Raw genomic sequence first — 14119 nt, forward strand, 5'->3', positions numbered from 1 at the left:
TGTTAAGGATCTTCTCCTTTATTGATGGTATCCACGTTCATTTCAGCATAGCGCCCCACAACGCATTAGGATCAAAGCAGAACACATAAATATATTACAGTTCATTTCAAGCAAGTACTATAGTAAAGAAGGATTTTTATCCCATCCAGATCATAACTTGCAGCAAAGATCTTCTTGTTGATGCTACACACTCGATGCCTTTTATTACTTCAGCATTTTCTAATGCTGAAGAATAAACTCCCTTTAAAATATAAACAATTTTTTTTCCTGAATGCTCAAGTGTCCTGATACCATCAAATGGCATTTTAGAATAGGAGCTGCTGTGGTTTTGAGCACTGTTAATTGCCTGCACTGACACAAGCAAGGGCTGAGCTGGGCGTGGGCAAGGGAGTTGTGCAACAGGCATCGTCCATTCCCTCCACACGATGTCGGTGACGTTTGCTTTTTGAAAGTATCCAGAAAGCTGATTACACAGAAACAGCAAAAACAGCCTGAATGAAGGCTGGGGATACTTCCATTTACATGAGTGCCAATTTTAAAAGATAATTTAATTTATACCTTGTGTTATCTTGTTGGGAGCTTGCGTGGCTACCCCAGAACAAGTCTCTGTTAGAGGCGTGGCTCAGAAACTTGAAAGATCTAAATTTCAGAGACCCCCAAAATGACAGCTGAAGAATTAATCATTATGCTCAGTAGCTATAGTTCACCTGGTTTGTTGTCCAAAGCATGCAACAAAAAAAAAACAAAAAAAAAAAAACAAAAAAAAAAAAAAAGAGAGAAGGGTTGCACGATGGAAAATTGTGGCATCTCGTTTGTGGAAGGAGGGAGGGAAGAGTGCAAGTAGCTAGGTTGCAGAGAACTATTTTCCCCTATACCCCAAAAGACACTGATCCCAGTGTGATCTATGGAGGCCAGAAGGGACACAATTCCTGCTGCACCTCCCTGAGGAAGCCAATTGCAGCAGAACCCTTGAATGCATTCAAGTTTCGCTAAGAGAAAGAATAAAAACCAAGTAGTTCTTGTTATTGGCATATTAACTAAAAACACACTATAAAAATTTCAAGGCAATTGTAGGCTGACCTGTTAGGATTGTTCCCTCTTACCACTGAAATAACTGAATGGAAAACCAGAAGCAGGACATCACTAATTTCACTGAAAACAGACATTAAGATTTCTTACTGAAGGACATTCCATTCGAGCAATAAATTAAGCTTTCCTTTTTTTGTCATTTGGTTGTTCTGGTTTTTTTTTTTTTCCATTGCCATTATGGCTGTTCTTCCAGTCATTTTCTCAACAGCCATCAAGTATAAATTTATATATAATAAACCAAAACTGGAGAGTTTCCATAGGGGAGAAGACCTCCCAAATTGGCAGAGAAACTGCCTGGGTGGTTCAGCAAAAGCATGCCTCAGCAGAAGTCCTCATGTATCTTCACATTGAAAGGTGTTGAGACGTACAGTGAAGAAATGCTGATGATTAAAAAGGACACATCCTCTTTCTACTGCCTGTACAGACTCATTACAAATATTGACATCTTGTTCTACAACTAAACCCCATATAATGGAATTTTATTCTGTCTGGAGAATGAAACAGAAAAGGCTTGTGACCAAAACTGGGTTTGGTATTTATTACCCACATTGAAAATGTATTCTGCTGTTCTGTATGCAACATTCAGAACAGCATAAAGTAAAACTTCAGAGCCACGAAACACTAATTTTCATGAAAAAAGGTCCTTGAGTGACTCCATCCATCCATCCATCCATCCATTGAATAAAAAAGCCATGCCCATGAGTCAGTATTCCAGGATACAGTGTATTGGAACAGTGAGTGACCCGTGGTGCCTGAGCAGGATGCTTGTGCAGCAGGACCTCCCCATTCTGAGTCCTCACATGAAGGAAGCCCAGGCCGAGGATCTGCTGCAGAGGAGGAAGCTCTGAAACAATTCTTGTAAATAAAGGGCTCCTTCAGCAATGTGCTAAACCATCAAAGTTAAATACACACTCAGTGCACTGCTCACTCCAGACAACACCAGAGGTACCAGACACTGCCCACAGGTGAAAGCCATTGCACAGTATTCATGGAACAGATGGAAAGGAAAGCATGTGGTAGGAGCTGTAAGGTGATGAGTGAATGAGAAACCTGGGTGAGATCAAGAATCTGGCTCTGTCATTTCACTCCCCACAAAGTATTTTCTCTCAAGCCCCACCTTCACTGTTTTTTAATTCCTCTCGTTACCCTCTCTCCTCCTCTGCACCCTTCTCTCACTACTTTCCTACAGGGCCACCCAGTTTGTGGTAAGAGCCAGCAGAAATGAACTCATCCTCTGCTGGTGAAGGAGGAGCTGTGCGAGAAGTGCCAGGGAGGGCTCCAGAGATGGGGGTTTTAGTCACATGCAGGGCACCAATGGCAATCCCACAAGGGAGAGACAGGAGCTGCAGAGCCAGGGGCAGGCACAGCCTCATCATTACTCAGCTGAGCTCAAGGATAATAAATAAAGAGAAGCTGCAAATTAAAGAAGAATCTGCAAAGATTTATATGATAAAATGGCCGCTGTGGAAATGGTGATGAAACCGTATGACTTCCTGTGTCATGCCAGGATTTCAAGGCTTTAGGCTCACCCCCATGGCCTCATCTCATCCTCCTGTTTGCCTTGTACAGACTCAGATAAACTTTAAAATTAAGGAAAACTAGCCTATTTTGCTAATTTTGAGCTGTGGAAAAAAATCCAGTGAGGGTGTGCGTACATATGACTGATGGAAATCAAACCTCTGAAGTGCAGATTATTTTAATTATAGTCAGAAAAGTATGTAAGGTGCAAGTTTCAGCCAATAGTTTCCATTCTGATCTTTAATTTTGTAGTAATAAAAATACGTGAGTGCCTCTGTCTAGCTGAAAGAATAACAAGTTTTCTGGTTTTTTATGTCAGCTGGGACTCTAAGTAGCAACACACACAAGGAGAAATTATATACATATCTGTACAAAATAAGACATCACCAGCTCTCCACATGTCTTTCACTGTAAGGCAGCCACTGAAGGCAAAGGTTTAGTGAACAGCACTATTGATTCTTTTTTCTCCCACTACAGCTCGATCTTCTCTGAAGAACCAAGCTTCTAGAGGTTTCTAATCTAATGAGTGCTTGTGAACTTGCAAAACACACTTGTCAGAAGTTTAGCAAGCAATCCTCCGAATTCCCACAGATGCAACCAAACTACATTGCATATTGGCTTTACCCTTTCCACCATGTTATACTCACAGTTATGGTGAGATCTGAGGGTATAACGAGTATTAGTAGCTTGATCACAGATTTGTTTCCACAACATATTCATTCTATTGCATCTGTTGATGTAGATTAGTGAAATGATGCAAGGATTAAGGCTTCAAACATCTTCAGAGGAAAGTGCTATTTCAAAATTAGACACATTTTGGCAGTTTCAATTGCAGTCAAGATCCTCCAACCCTAACATGGTGTTTGACTGCCTCTCTTTCTACCCTAAGTGTTTTTTATACATATAAATACTACTAAAAGCACACCTTTAAACTCCATATAATGCTAGTTGTTTTATATATATAAAAACCTGACATACACCAAATTCTTCATGTAGCTGTTTGCATAGCTGGTTTGTATTCTCTTGTATCCTTCAATCTATTGTTCAGGGAAACTGGTGTTTCATTTCACAGTTAAAAGAACTTAATTACTTGAATTGTAGAGACACGAAAGGCAAGGGAAGGAAAGAAAACATCTCCCTCATTTTAAACTCATATTCAAACAGGCTAATTTGATAGTGTAACTTGAAAGTACAGAAATCTGAAATCTAGTTCTGAATGTCTTTTTACCTCTCTCTCAAGAGATATTACTCAGGTTTAGTGTGACATTTTGAAATGTCACCATGCCTATCTCAAAACCAGGTATTTGAACATAGAAGAGATACCTACCTGCTTTAATTCGGAACCCATTCTATATGTGATGATATTCTAACAACCTCTTTTAAGAAGTTCCTACTTATTAAGTATTAGTTAAGTACTCTTGTCATTCCATGACAAAGATCCTTATTTAGCTGGAAATAAAGACAGACTCAAACTTTGTTTTATTTTTTAATAAAGTTTAAATAGTTAAAGTAAGAGTAAAGAGTATGTTTTAAAGCCAAGCTATTTCTTTGTTCCATGCTAGGCCTTAAAGTTGGATTTACTGGCAAATATGGGCCATGAGAAGAGCTGTATACTTAAAGTGCTGGTGTAGAATATATTAAAATAGCCAGTGACTCACTCCAGATTACCTTAAAACAAAGGAAATACAATCTCTACAGTTTTTGAAATGTATTGCCTCTTATCCTGATTAATGGAAAAATTATCCCTACAAAAGTTTTTTTTTTTTAATATGAAGACTCTACAAAATATTTGCTTTATCCATTGGCAGGACTTTGAAATTCTCCAAAATATTTAGATATGTGTGCCTAAGAAAGTTTATAAATGCCAATCCAACACTGCAACAAAAATTCCAAACAGAACTGGAAATTAGAATAACTCAACCAAATCATCCCACCATAACAATATTATATTTCAATTCTGCATAAACACAGACCAGCACGGTTTGTTTTGTTTTAAAAATTCTTCATGTCCTGCAGAATACAGCATAAGTTTGTTTCATTAGTATCTTTACCCTTCCATTTCCTTAATTCTATTTCCTCATTAACATTTAAAACAGTATCTAATCTGTCTACTGACTTTTTCTGCCCTCAGGGCTCTTCTTAGCCTCAACCCTATCCTCACTCATGGAGATCCTTCCCCTCTTGCTTCAGAAAGAGGTTTTTGTTCATTTGATTGATTTTCATTTTCTTCTTTTTCAGACACAGGTAAGTATTCTACCATAAAAGGAGCATGGAAACGAATGGGAACAGCACAGGGAGTTACTGGGACACTTACAAGCCAAGACTGTGAGTAGGAGCTTCGACAGCCTCTATTTTTGAAAGAAAAATGTCATGCTTTCTTTATACTGGATAATATTTGACATATTGGATAATATGTCTACAAAAACGTAGTTTTGTGCCACAAACAGCCACAAACTGCAGACAAAGCAACAGAGCACAGAGTTTGATGAATTTAGTGTAACACAGAAAAAATTGGTAGAGTTTGGGTAGCATCTGCAATGGCAACATTTAGAAACCAGGATGATCCAATAACCTAAAAATACATCTGCTGTACTAAGAAAAAAAATCTGTGCAATGAGATTAGAAGCTTCCAAATTTTGGACTGATTGCTCAGGGACCACAGATGTAAGAAAGTATTAGCGTGGAAAAGCCTCAGCTTTCCAAAATTCAAAATTATTAAAAAGCAATCTGTCCATCATTCTATGATTTAACTGTTTCCTAGTCTATGGGAATTAACAGCAGGATACAATCCTATTTGCAACATCCATGTAGGTTTTAAAAAAAAAAACCTTTTAAAAGTAAATTAAGAAAATATATTCTTAGAGAAAAAAAAATTAGATGAGCACAAAAAAATGCCATGACGAATCCTGAGACAAATTATCCTACATCATTGCTAGTCTGTGAAAACTGGTTTGAATAATAAACACACTGGAGTATTCAGTGACAGCATACAAATCAAAAGTATTTGTAATAATTAAAGTTGTGCATGTTTTTAACTGACAAAACATGCTCACGGGCTTACTTTAAAATCTCTCACTGCTTGTTATCAAAGTTAAAAGATCATTTGCATACCAATACATATACTGTAAACATGAACTTCTCATTAAGGAAAGATGGATTTACAGTAATTTGATCTTTTACAAAAAGCTATTGGTAACCAAATCTCTCAGTGTCTAACTTTCTAGAAAATTAAACCAATGTTTCCACCCTCAAAGCTGAAACACTACCTCTTTAGGAAACAGCCCTGTTTATTTGTTAATCAGAAATACAATCAAGTGGCATATTTCCATTTGCTCTTCAGCTGACAGTTTCAGCTTCATTATATTTTACAAGAAAACAGCAGACTTGCAGAAGTCCTGTAAATTCTTTCATATCGCAACTGATTTAATTACAGCGGTGAACAAATGCAGCAGTGATGCAAAATAAGACCAGCCCAATTGCCCTTATCTGATGATAGGATCTCTCTTCCTGTTTGGCTTACAGCAGTGAGGACTTCTTGTTTTGTTTCGGCTTTTTGTTGGTTTCTTTTTTTCTGGTCAGGCTGCTTCTGTCAAGACTGACAGAAGCAAGGAGTTGACATGCCCTTAGAATTCCAGCTTGAGAATGATCCTCATACGAATATAGCTGAGTTTCAATCAGTGGGTCGGGGAATGATACTAATGTGGAGAAAATTATCTGGATAGCTCATATGTTCGCTTAGCCACTGAATGGGTGTTTCCAGCATTGGCTCAATTCCATGAATCATCACTTGAGTCTTCTGCTCTCCATCTAATTCAAAGAAAAAGAGAAACCACTAGTATACCATTCAAAGTTCACAGAACGATTAAACATTTACTCAATTTACGGTAGTTTTAATTGGTGTTACAGAGTTTAACATTTAACAGAATGAAAAGTAGGAAATATCAGTGTGGAGAAAGCTGAGATTTCTATAATCTAAAATAGAAACTTTGAGCTAAAGTTAATTCCAAGAAAAAACCAGAATTAAGTGAAACTCGGTGGAAGTGCCACTCTTCTTTATTAGTCGCAAGGGACTTTTTTTAACTCTACAGTGATCACAGCTTGTTGTCAGCTCAGTTAAGGCATGTCCATCTCGCCCAGCTGTAAAGCATATGAATTTTACACAGATCATGCTTAAAATGTTGAGCTTCCTAAAACATACTGGTAAGTTGTATTCTTAATACTGTGATCTCCTGAAAGAGCTGGACTATGTGTAATATATCACACATATAATACATGTATTATTCCTGAAGTAATTTTTGTTTTGCTAAGAATAATTTACAAGAATCACTAGCAATATTTCAGAATTACTCTGAAGGCTGACTTGGCACCGGTTTTTTCTCACTTAGTTTCATCTCTTGGAAAAGCTAAGTTAGCAAATGATTCCCAGTATAACAAGAGTATTTTCTAAGAATATTTCAATTCTTTTTATTTATACTTGTCCCGGAGGATGCAAGTACTTTGATCCTTTGATTCAAATGATGGGAACCAGCTAAAGCAACTGACATAACAGTCACGACATGAACTAAAACAACAAAAAATGAAAATTTATTTCAGAGCCATGGGATGAGAAGAGCATATGAAATATGCTTCAAATAATGGTTAGGGGGGAAAAAGTAAGCAGTGACCTTTCACTCATTTTATACTATACTATACTATGGCATTCTCACATGGATCTACCACAGTGAAATTCACATTCAGTACTCAAAAGTATCACTGCATTTACTAACTGGCATTTTATGTTCCCCTCCAGTGTCTATATTACAGAACAAACCACCATCCTCGTCAAGAGCGGCATGGCAGAGAGCAGAATCTAGAAGTGTAGGTACCATTACTGGCACTTTCATTCAGTGACCCCAGTTCTAACATAATTTCTATTTTATAACACAGACAAAATCATATTTGTTTGGTAGCCAAAATGATTTGACAGCTGCCTGAAAATGTTTGTACCATAACCAGCTATCAATGCCAGCACAGCTAAATTACACTGGTAAAAAAATCATCTTTAAATATGTAGTTGACTTTATGCCAGTAATAATTCTTCCTGCAAGAGCAGACAGTTCTGTTTGCCTAAAATGAAGCATTATGCTTTTGTTACTTGTTACCTACATATGGTATATTCTGTACAAAGTCCTGATTCTCTAAATGGTATAATACACACATTATCACACTAAATTAAGCATAAACATTTGCTGGTTTCTGGTTTTATTGCGGACAAGTCTGAAGAACAAAACACATCATTTAAAAACAAACTTCTTATTTCTAGCCAAAACAGGTATTTATTGGGCTGAAACACTACCAGTCAGATTGTCAAGAGAATAAACTCCAAAAGAAAAGATCTCAGAAACCCAGTTGTGGTGGTCATTTACAATACCAGTTCTCTTTATTCTTAGAAGTGAGGGAACACCTAAATATTTTTAAGTAACCTCCAAATATATGTAATAAACACTTTAAAATGAAAATCTACCTATGGTATTCTTTAAATGGGTGAGAGTTAGTGACATTTTTTTTAAATGTTTCATAGTAATATTTAATTTTCAGAAACAACTAATTTGCATAAAAACAAATGACAGAATGCTGTTTCAGCATTAGCACTGTGATAGCAACCTACACACATCTGACTTTTTAGCCATAACTTGCAAAAAATAGATTCAAAGCCTTAGAACCACAGTACCATTTTCTTGCCATTGGAAGAAAAGCTTATAAATGAGAAACATTTTCTTTGGCTCTTCCATTACTGTGCAACATAATATTTTTGGATGTGTGTGCATCTGCCTACTCTTGCTTAAAAATGAAATGCAAGTAATCTTGGTGTCTCTGTTCCTTGTTCCTTACCCAGCTTTGTCCCTTTCTCATACAAGTCTTTTATTCTGTTCCTTGGCAAATTGAGAAGGCCTCAGAGGTCAATGAAGAATTTACAGTTTAATTAAAATCTAAATCTCTGCATTAGCATTGTTTGTGCTTTAGTATTATCTCTGACAAAGCATCACTTCTCCTTAATTCCTTTTCCCCTTGAGGCTTGACTGAAGAGATCTTATCTCCCAATTCTGTATTTACTGCAGCCTTCTTTCACAAAATCCATTGTTTTTACTTCAACATTCTTCCCTCCTTTTGTTACTAGGAACCATAAACTCTCACTTAAGGCACATTTACCCAAACTTTCCTCAACTTTCATGTTTTCAGTCACACATCTGATTTTAAATCACAGAGTCTTTCTCATATAGACATCTTCTCTACTTTTTGTAGCAAAACATTGTCAACAGCAAATACACTAAAAAAATTACTGAAGAGTATTCTTGCTTTCTCAGCAGCTAATTCTTACCCATTTCCACTGTGATCTGAGTACTGAATGATTTGCTAGCTATCATGAAAACTTCATCCACCTGTTTTAGAGATATAATAGATTAACAGATTTACAAAATATTTTTTCTTTCCATGATTTTGGATTCATCTTGACACACCAACCGCTGTCCTCTTCTTCCCCACCCCATACTCGATGATCACGAGAAGTCTTTTTAAAGTGGCAAAATGCATTTACAAAGTGTACAAGTTGCCAAACACAAAATATATTTAAATTAAGTGGTATAAAATTTAAATGACCTAATTACAAAGGGTAATGCCACTCTATATCATTGGCTCATGCCTGTGAAAATTAGGGCAAGCAACTCTGCTTATCTGCAGCACATGGGGTCCAGACCTGATGATACCATTACTGTCAATACCCATTTTACAATGTTCAGCAATGTAGTGAAAAAACCCCCAGGATTTCCTCAAAACCACTAAGTTCAAAATTTCCAGTAACTTCATCAACATTTTCTGTCCTCTAAAAATCCTGTCAGAACTGAGTTACATGTTATTTATCACATGACCTAAGATTTTTTTTTTTTTGCTTTGCTGCAAATTACTCTTGGGAATAAGATGAAGTGGAAATACAAGAAAAAAAAAAGCATAGCAATATATGTTTTGTAAGTTTTCATAATGTTACTTAAAATCAGAGTATTTTTGTAGTACTGAAGTGATGCACAAGTAACAAACACTGTTTGCCATTTGCAAAAAGGAAAAAAAAAGCTGAAAACAAATTAAGTCATCTATCAGAGTGGTTGCCCCAAGATTAAAAGATTTTTTTTCTTCTTTTCTTGTGGAGCTGTATCAATAGAGAAGGTACTATAGCCCCCTAAAGTTACTAGAGGCAAGCTATAAGCACGGATGATAAAGCTTTTTGGTAAAACTTAACAATATTCCGTCTCCAGAAGGCAGATAACTATGGTTACATGTTATGTACTAAGACATTTTTGAGACATTCAGCTCACTTAACTTAGACCCTAACTCAAGGCTGCAACACTTTAAAGTGTTGACCAGACCCAGGCTAATTAATCATACCATGTGTAGCAGCCAGCTTCAAACCATGACACCATCTAAAGTCAGAAGAGTTTTCCAGCTCTGTACAGAAAATGGAGAGGAACAAGAACCTCTGAAGTGAAGGGCTTAAGAAGAGATCTGCTTCACTGTCACCTATAAGGTGGCTCAGTGTTCCTGATGAGGAAACCACTACAAGCAAGTACAGGCAAAAGACTCTCTTTTGCAGATAGGCATCTGCTGAAGGAAGCAAGAGAGAGTGGCCTGTTTCATCTTCAGTGAGTCCTTGAGAGTGGCTCAAAGCCCTCCTCAACCTGAGGCAGCTTCAGTCCACTCTCCGTTCTTTAAGGGGAATGCCCTAACTACAATATTCTCTGCTGCTAATCCCCAGCTTCCTTTAAAACCCCTCAATATCCAGGAATCAGTGAGACACAGTGGAAAAACAAACAAGAAAATTTGTAGTCTTCAGAGAACGTGGCGAGATGTGCAATGTCATGGTATCACACAGTAAATTTTTCTATTTCCTCCAGCTATATAAGTTGTTGCTTGCAAAGTAAACTACTCAGTATTAGGAAAATTAGTTTATTCAGCATCAATTCAAATTGTTGCACAAACCATTGATATATCTAAATAAATTTTTCCACTGAATTACATTATTATTTAAAAGAAAGAATTGAAGATGAAGGGAAAAGATTGGCTTAGTTTTGAGATAGATTCAAGTGCCTGAGAGCAGAATAGTGAGAAGGCACTGCCTCTGTCACAGGTAATTATTTCAGCCAGTTTTTACCCAGATTAACACCTCAATGCTCACCAGCGCTGCAGTGACATACTCCCTTTCACCTACACAAGATCAGCTCCTCTAGCCAGACTATATCTGTGATGTACCACTTAAAATTCTTTAGTGGGATGAAATACCTCCCTTCAGATTTGTGGCCTCAAGCAATCACCTGTCAGGGCAATTTAGCAGGCTTAAATCCCTTAACTGATAGACAATACAAGATATTCAGGCTTTAGCAAAAGTGCCCCTGTAGTACTCAATTAGAATCCTCAGTATGCAAGTTCTCTGCATAGCAAGTTCTAGAATCTGCCTGTAGTCAGCGGCAGCCCCACTTATAAAATCGGTTTTACAGCCCTAAAAAGGCAAATAGAATCTGGTACTTCAAATTAGGGGCAAACAATGCATTTCTTGTATGATACAAGGCCATGGGACTATAGACAAGGACACTAAAATGTGTAAGGAGTAAACACAACCAAGTTTCATGCAGTAGCAGCATTTTAATAGCATGACATATTTAGATGCCAACTTTTCCAGCTGTGAAGTGGGCCATAGGCATTTGGTTGCTTATCTTCAGAATATATCATATGTTCTGGAGAAGATGATACTAAAGGTATTCCTGATAATAGGCTATACCATATTGTAGGAAAACTCATCTTGGGACAGCATTATAAGGAGCAGAATTTTCTTTTTGTGACTGTGGTGTGGCTGCTTTCCTCCCCATTTCTTCTGTTCCTCAGATTATCAGGCAGGAGAACAGAGTGTGCTCAGCACCTGGTGCCTCGGACATCTCTGAATCTGAAGAGACACACCAACATCTTCACTGGAAAGATTTTAATCTACCTCTGTAGGATCTCTTAGGAAATTACTTACAGAAACATAGTTTTCAGTAATATGCTTCATGTGAGTAACGTAGTGTGCAACCATTTACTGAAAGATATTGCTGACCCAATTTTGAAAGCCTAAAGACAAAGCTGGGCAGGGCTAAATCTCCAGTAAGCAAAAGTGAAAATTCCCTTCTTGGAAGCTAGGCTTCTGGTGTAGCACCAAGGATCACACATGAATCTGTGCACTTATTTACAAAAGATTACTCTATCTTAGCAAGGAAATTCAAATACTGTGTTCTTATCTGTAACCACACGTGGTATGAAAGCACTGGACACTGGCTGAAGTTATTCTTTCCCTCTCTAGGCACCTCAGGTTGGATATTCTAGGACATACAGAGGAGAGACAGCCCCAAACAAGCCTCACAGTCTAAAGAAATTCTCCACCAGTAAGTTCTGCACTGGTAGCAGAAAAGAAACAAACAAGCATTTCATGAATGTACTTCACTTTTTGTAATTTTAAGTAGGTAGCATCTCTAAAAACCCTCAAACCTCAATATAGTCAGCAATGGTTTAATTCATTAGCCCTGAAACTCACAAAGATCATCCACCTCATTTAACAGTAACCTGTCCAAAACTGGAAACAACTCCAATGTCCAGTATTAAAATTGACAAAGACAGGATACCATTTACAACAAAACAAGCGTTGCAATTATTTTCATTGTGTGTGCTACAAAAAAAAATCCTGTATTCATAAAATACAAAAAAAATTAGCCTAAGGAGTATTTATGAACATTTTCACATCACTTTTGTAGTACTGACTATAGGCAGATACCATATATTTTTTAATTCATGGCAAAATATTTCTCTGCTTAGTGAGCAACCATAGCTACAGAATTAATTAAACCCATGTATAAATCAAATATTCATGCTTTACTTTTCTTCAGTACCTTTAAAAAAAATACTAGAAATTCACACATATTATTACAGGTTTCTCCATGCATAAACTCCAACCTAACTGGAACATCTGCAATCAGTTTCCAGCATGTGTATGTGTAATAGTGACCAAGGTACAGAAATATGGTGAGGTGTTCTGATTCCACAGTAACGACAACCTCAATATAAAGGGATCAAATAGAAAACCAAATTTGTATACTGAACAAATTTTACTTAACCACCTGAGTACTAACAGGAGCTCAATACCTATGTAATTTCATGGGAAGTGCATAAAAAATGTTGATTTTGGTCAAATCTTGTGGCCAAATGATATTTTGCTCTTTGAATGAACTCAGCAGAAGTACTTTGGACAGCAAACATGTTCTCTTTACTAAAACCAAATATTTCATACTCAAAAAACTATAGCTTCAAGGTCTACGTTTGCTACATGTTCTATTGAATAGAGTTTTTTTAGAATTTTTTAACTAGGAATAAAATGTTATGAGCTTTCAGAAGCTTCACACTAGCCTATTTCAGCCAGCATATCCCAGGCTGTCCTTACTTTTCTGTGAATTCCATCCAGTGCAAAAACGACCCTGCTTCTCACAGTAGTAGGCTCTGTTGCTAGAAGTAACTAATTTTCCATAGCAATCCTAACATGGTTTTAACCTCACATCAACCACACAAACTACCAAAATCCTTATTCTTTTTGTCTCCCCTAAGTTGGAATGATTATCAGTTTAAGGAGACACACAGATGATACACTGCATCATGTCAGCAGAAATGCTGTTCAGTATCCTCTGACCAAGAGCAAGAACGCACAACAAGTTCTGCAAAGCCAACTCTACAATAGCCTAGCCACAACAAAAGGTTCCTCTGACCTCAAAATTTTAGATGCTGCTATGTGACATGAAAGCACAGGACTGACTTTTCCTTCCTGCCTACATATCTCACCAACACTGGGGAAAGCCACTGAAGCTGACTTAAGGTGAAGAACTCACACACAGAAATGCAAGGTCAGTGCATTATTCAGTACACGTTTCTTTCTCAAAATGATTCCGTGTCTGAAATAAGCATTGTTCCAAACACAAGATGTGGTTTGAAGAATAAGAATTACAGTTCCTGGATAGACTCTAACTGCCTGACATGAATATAAATAAACCATTACATAAATTTAGTTAACTGTCAGCAACAAGACAATATCACTCATTTTAACCATTGGTAGTAACATGAGTTCAATTGCTCAAACTGAAGGTCATAATTTTCCTAAATGTATGTTTTCAGTTTGGGGTATGGCAAATAAAATCTACAACTCTGAATTTTGTTTTAAAAACTCTTTTAAAAGGAATGTTAATTTTTGATACATTTACTGAACAACTTACAAATAACAGGAGTGCTCAACCTATCTTTTCTAACTCATTAATTTGATTTTTTAAATTCTTGTCCAAAATAAAGAGTTAGAAATGTCAGTCTATCTGTCCTGGAGTGTTTTGTCACTCATATTACATATCTCAGTTTAACCCTTACAGCACCTTCATGTCATCTTACCAGAGCCCCTCATAAGAACTACTTCTCCAAAATGCTA

General features: G+C 37.0%; 1 protein-coding gene across 4 annotated transcripts in view; it reads right to left on the bottom strand.

The window, feature by feature from the left end:
- Positions 1–4080: 4080 nt before the first annotated feature.
- Positions 4081–14119, bottom strand: part of ATG5 (autophagy related 5) — a 75975-nt gene continuing 65936 nt past the window's right edge. For 3 of the 4 annotated variants that reach the window (XM_048299430.1, XM_048299431.1, XM_048299433.1), the window contains one exon: positions 4081–6414. In XM_048299430.1, coding sequence (XP_048155387.1) covers positions 6278–6414 — 137 coding nt within the window. In that variant the 3' untranslated portion in view covers positions 4081–6277. Of the gene's footprint in view, positions 6415–8965; positions 9027–14119 lie in introns of all 4 variants that reach the window. The other variant, XR_007202736.1, reaches the window with a different exon arrangement.

The sequence above is a fragment of the Corvus hawaiiensis genome, chromosome 3 (genome assembly GCF_020740725.1).
Source record: "Corvus hawaiiensis isolate bCorHaw1 chromosome 3, bCorHaw1.pri.cur, whole genome shotgun sequence".
NCBI lineage: Eukaryota > Metazoa > Chordata > Aves > Passeriformes > Corvidae > Corvus > Corvus hawaiiensis.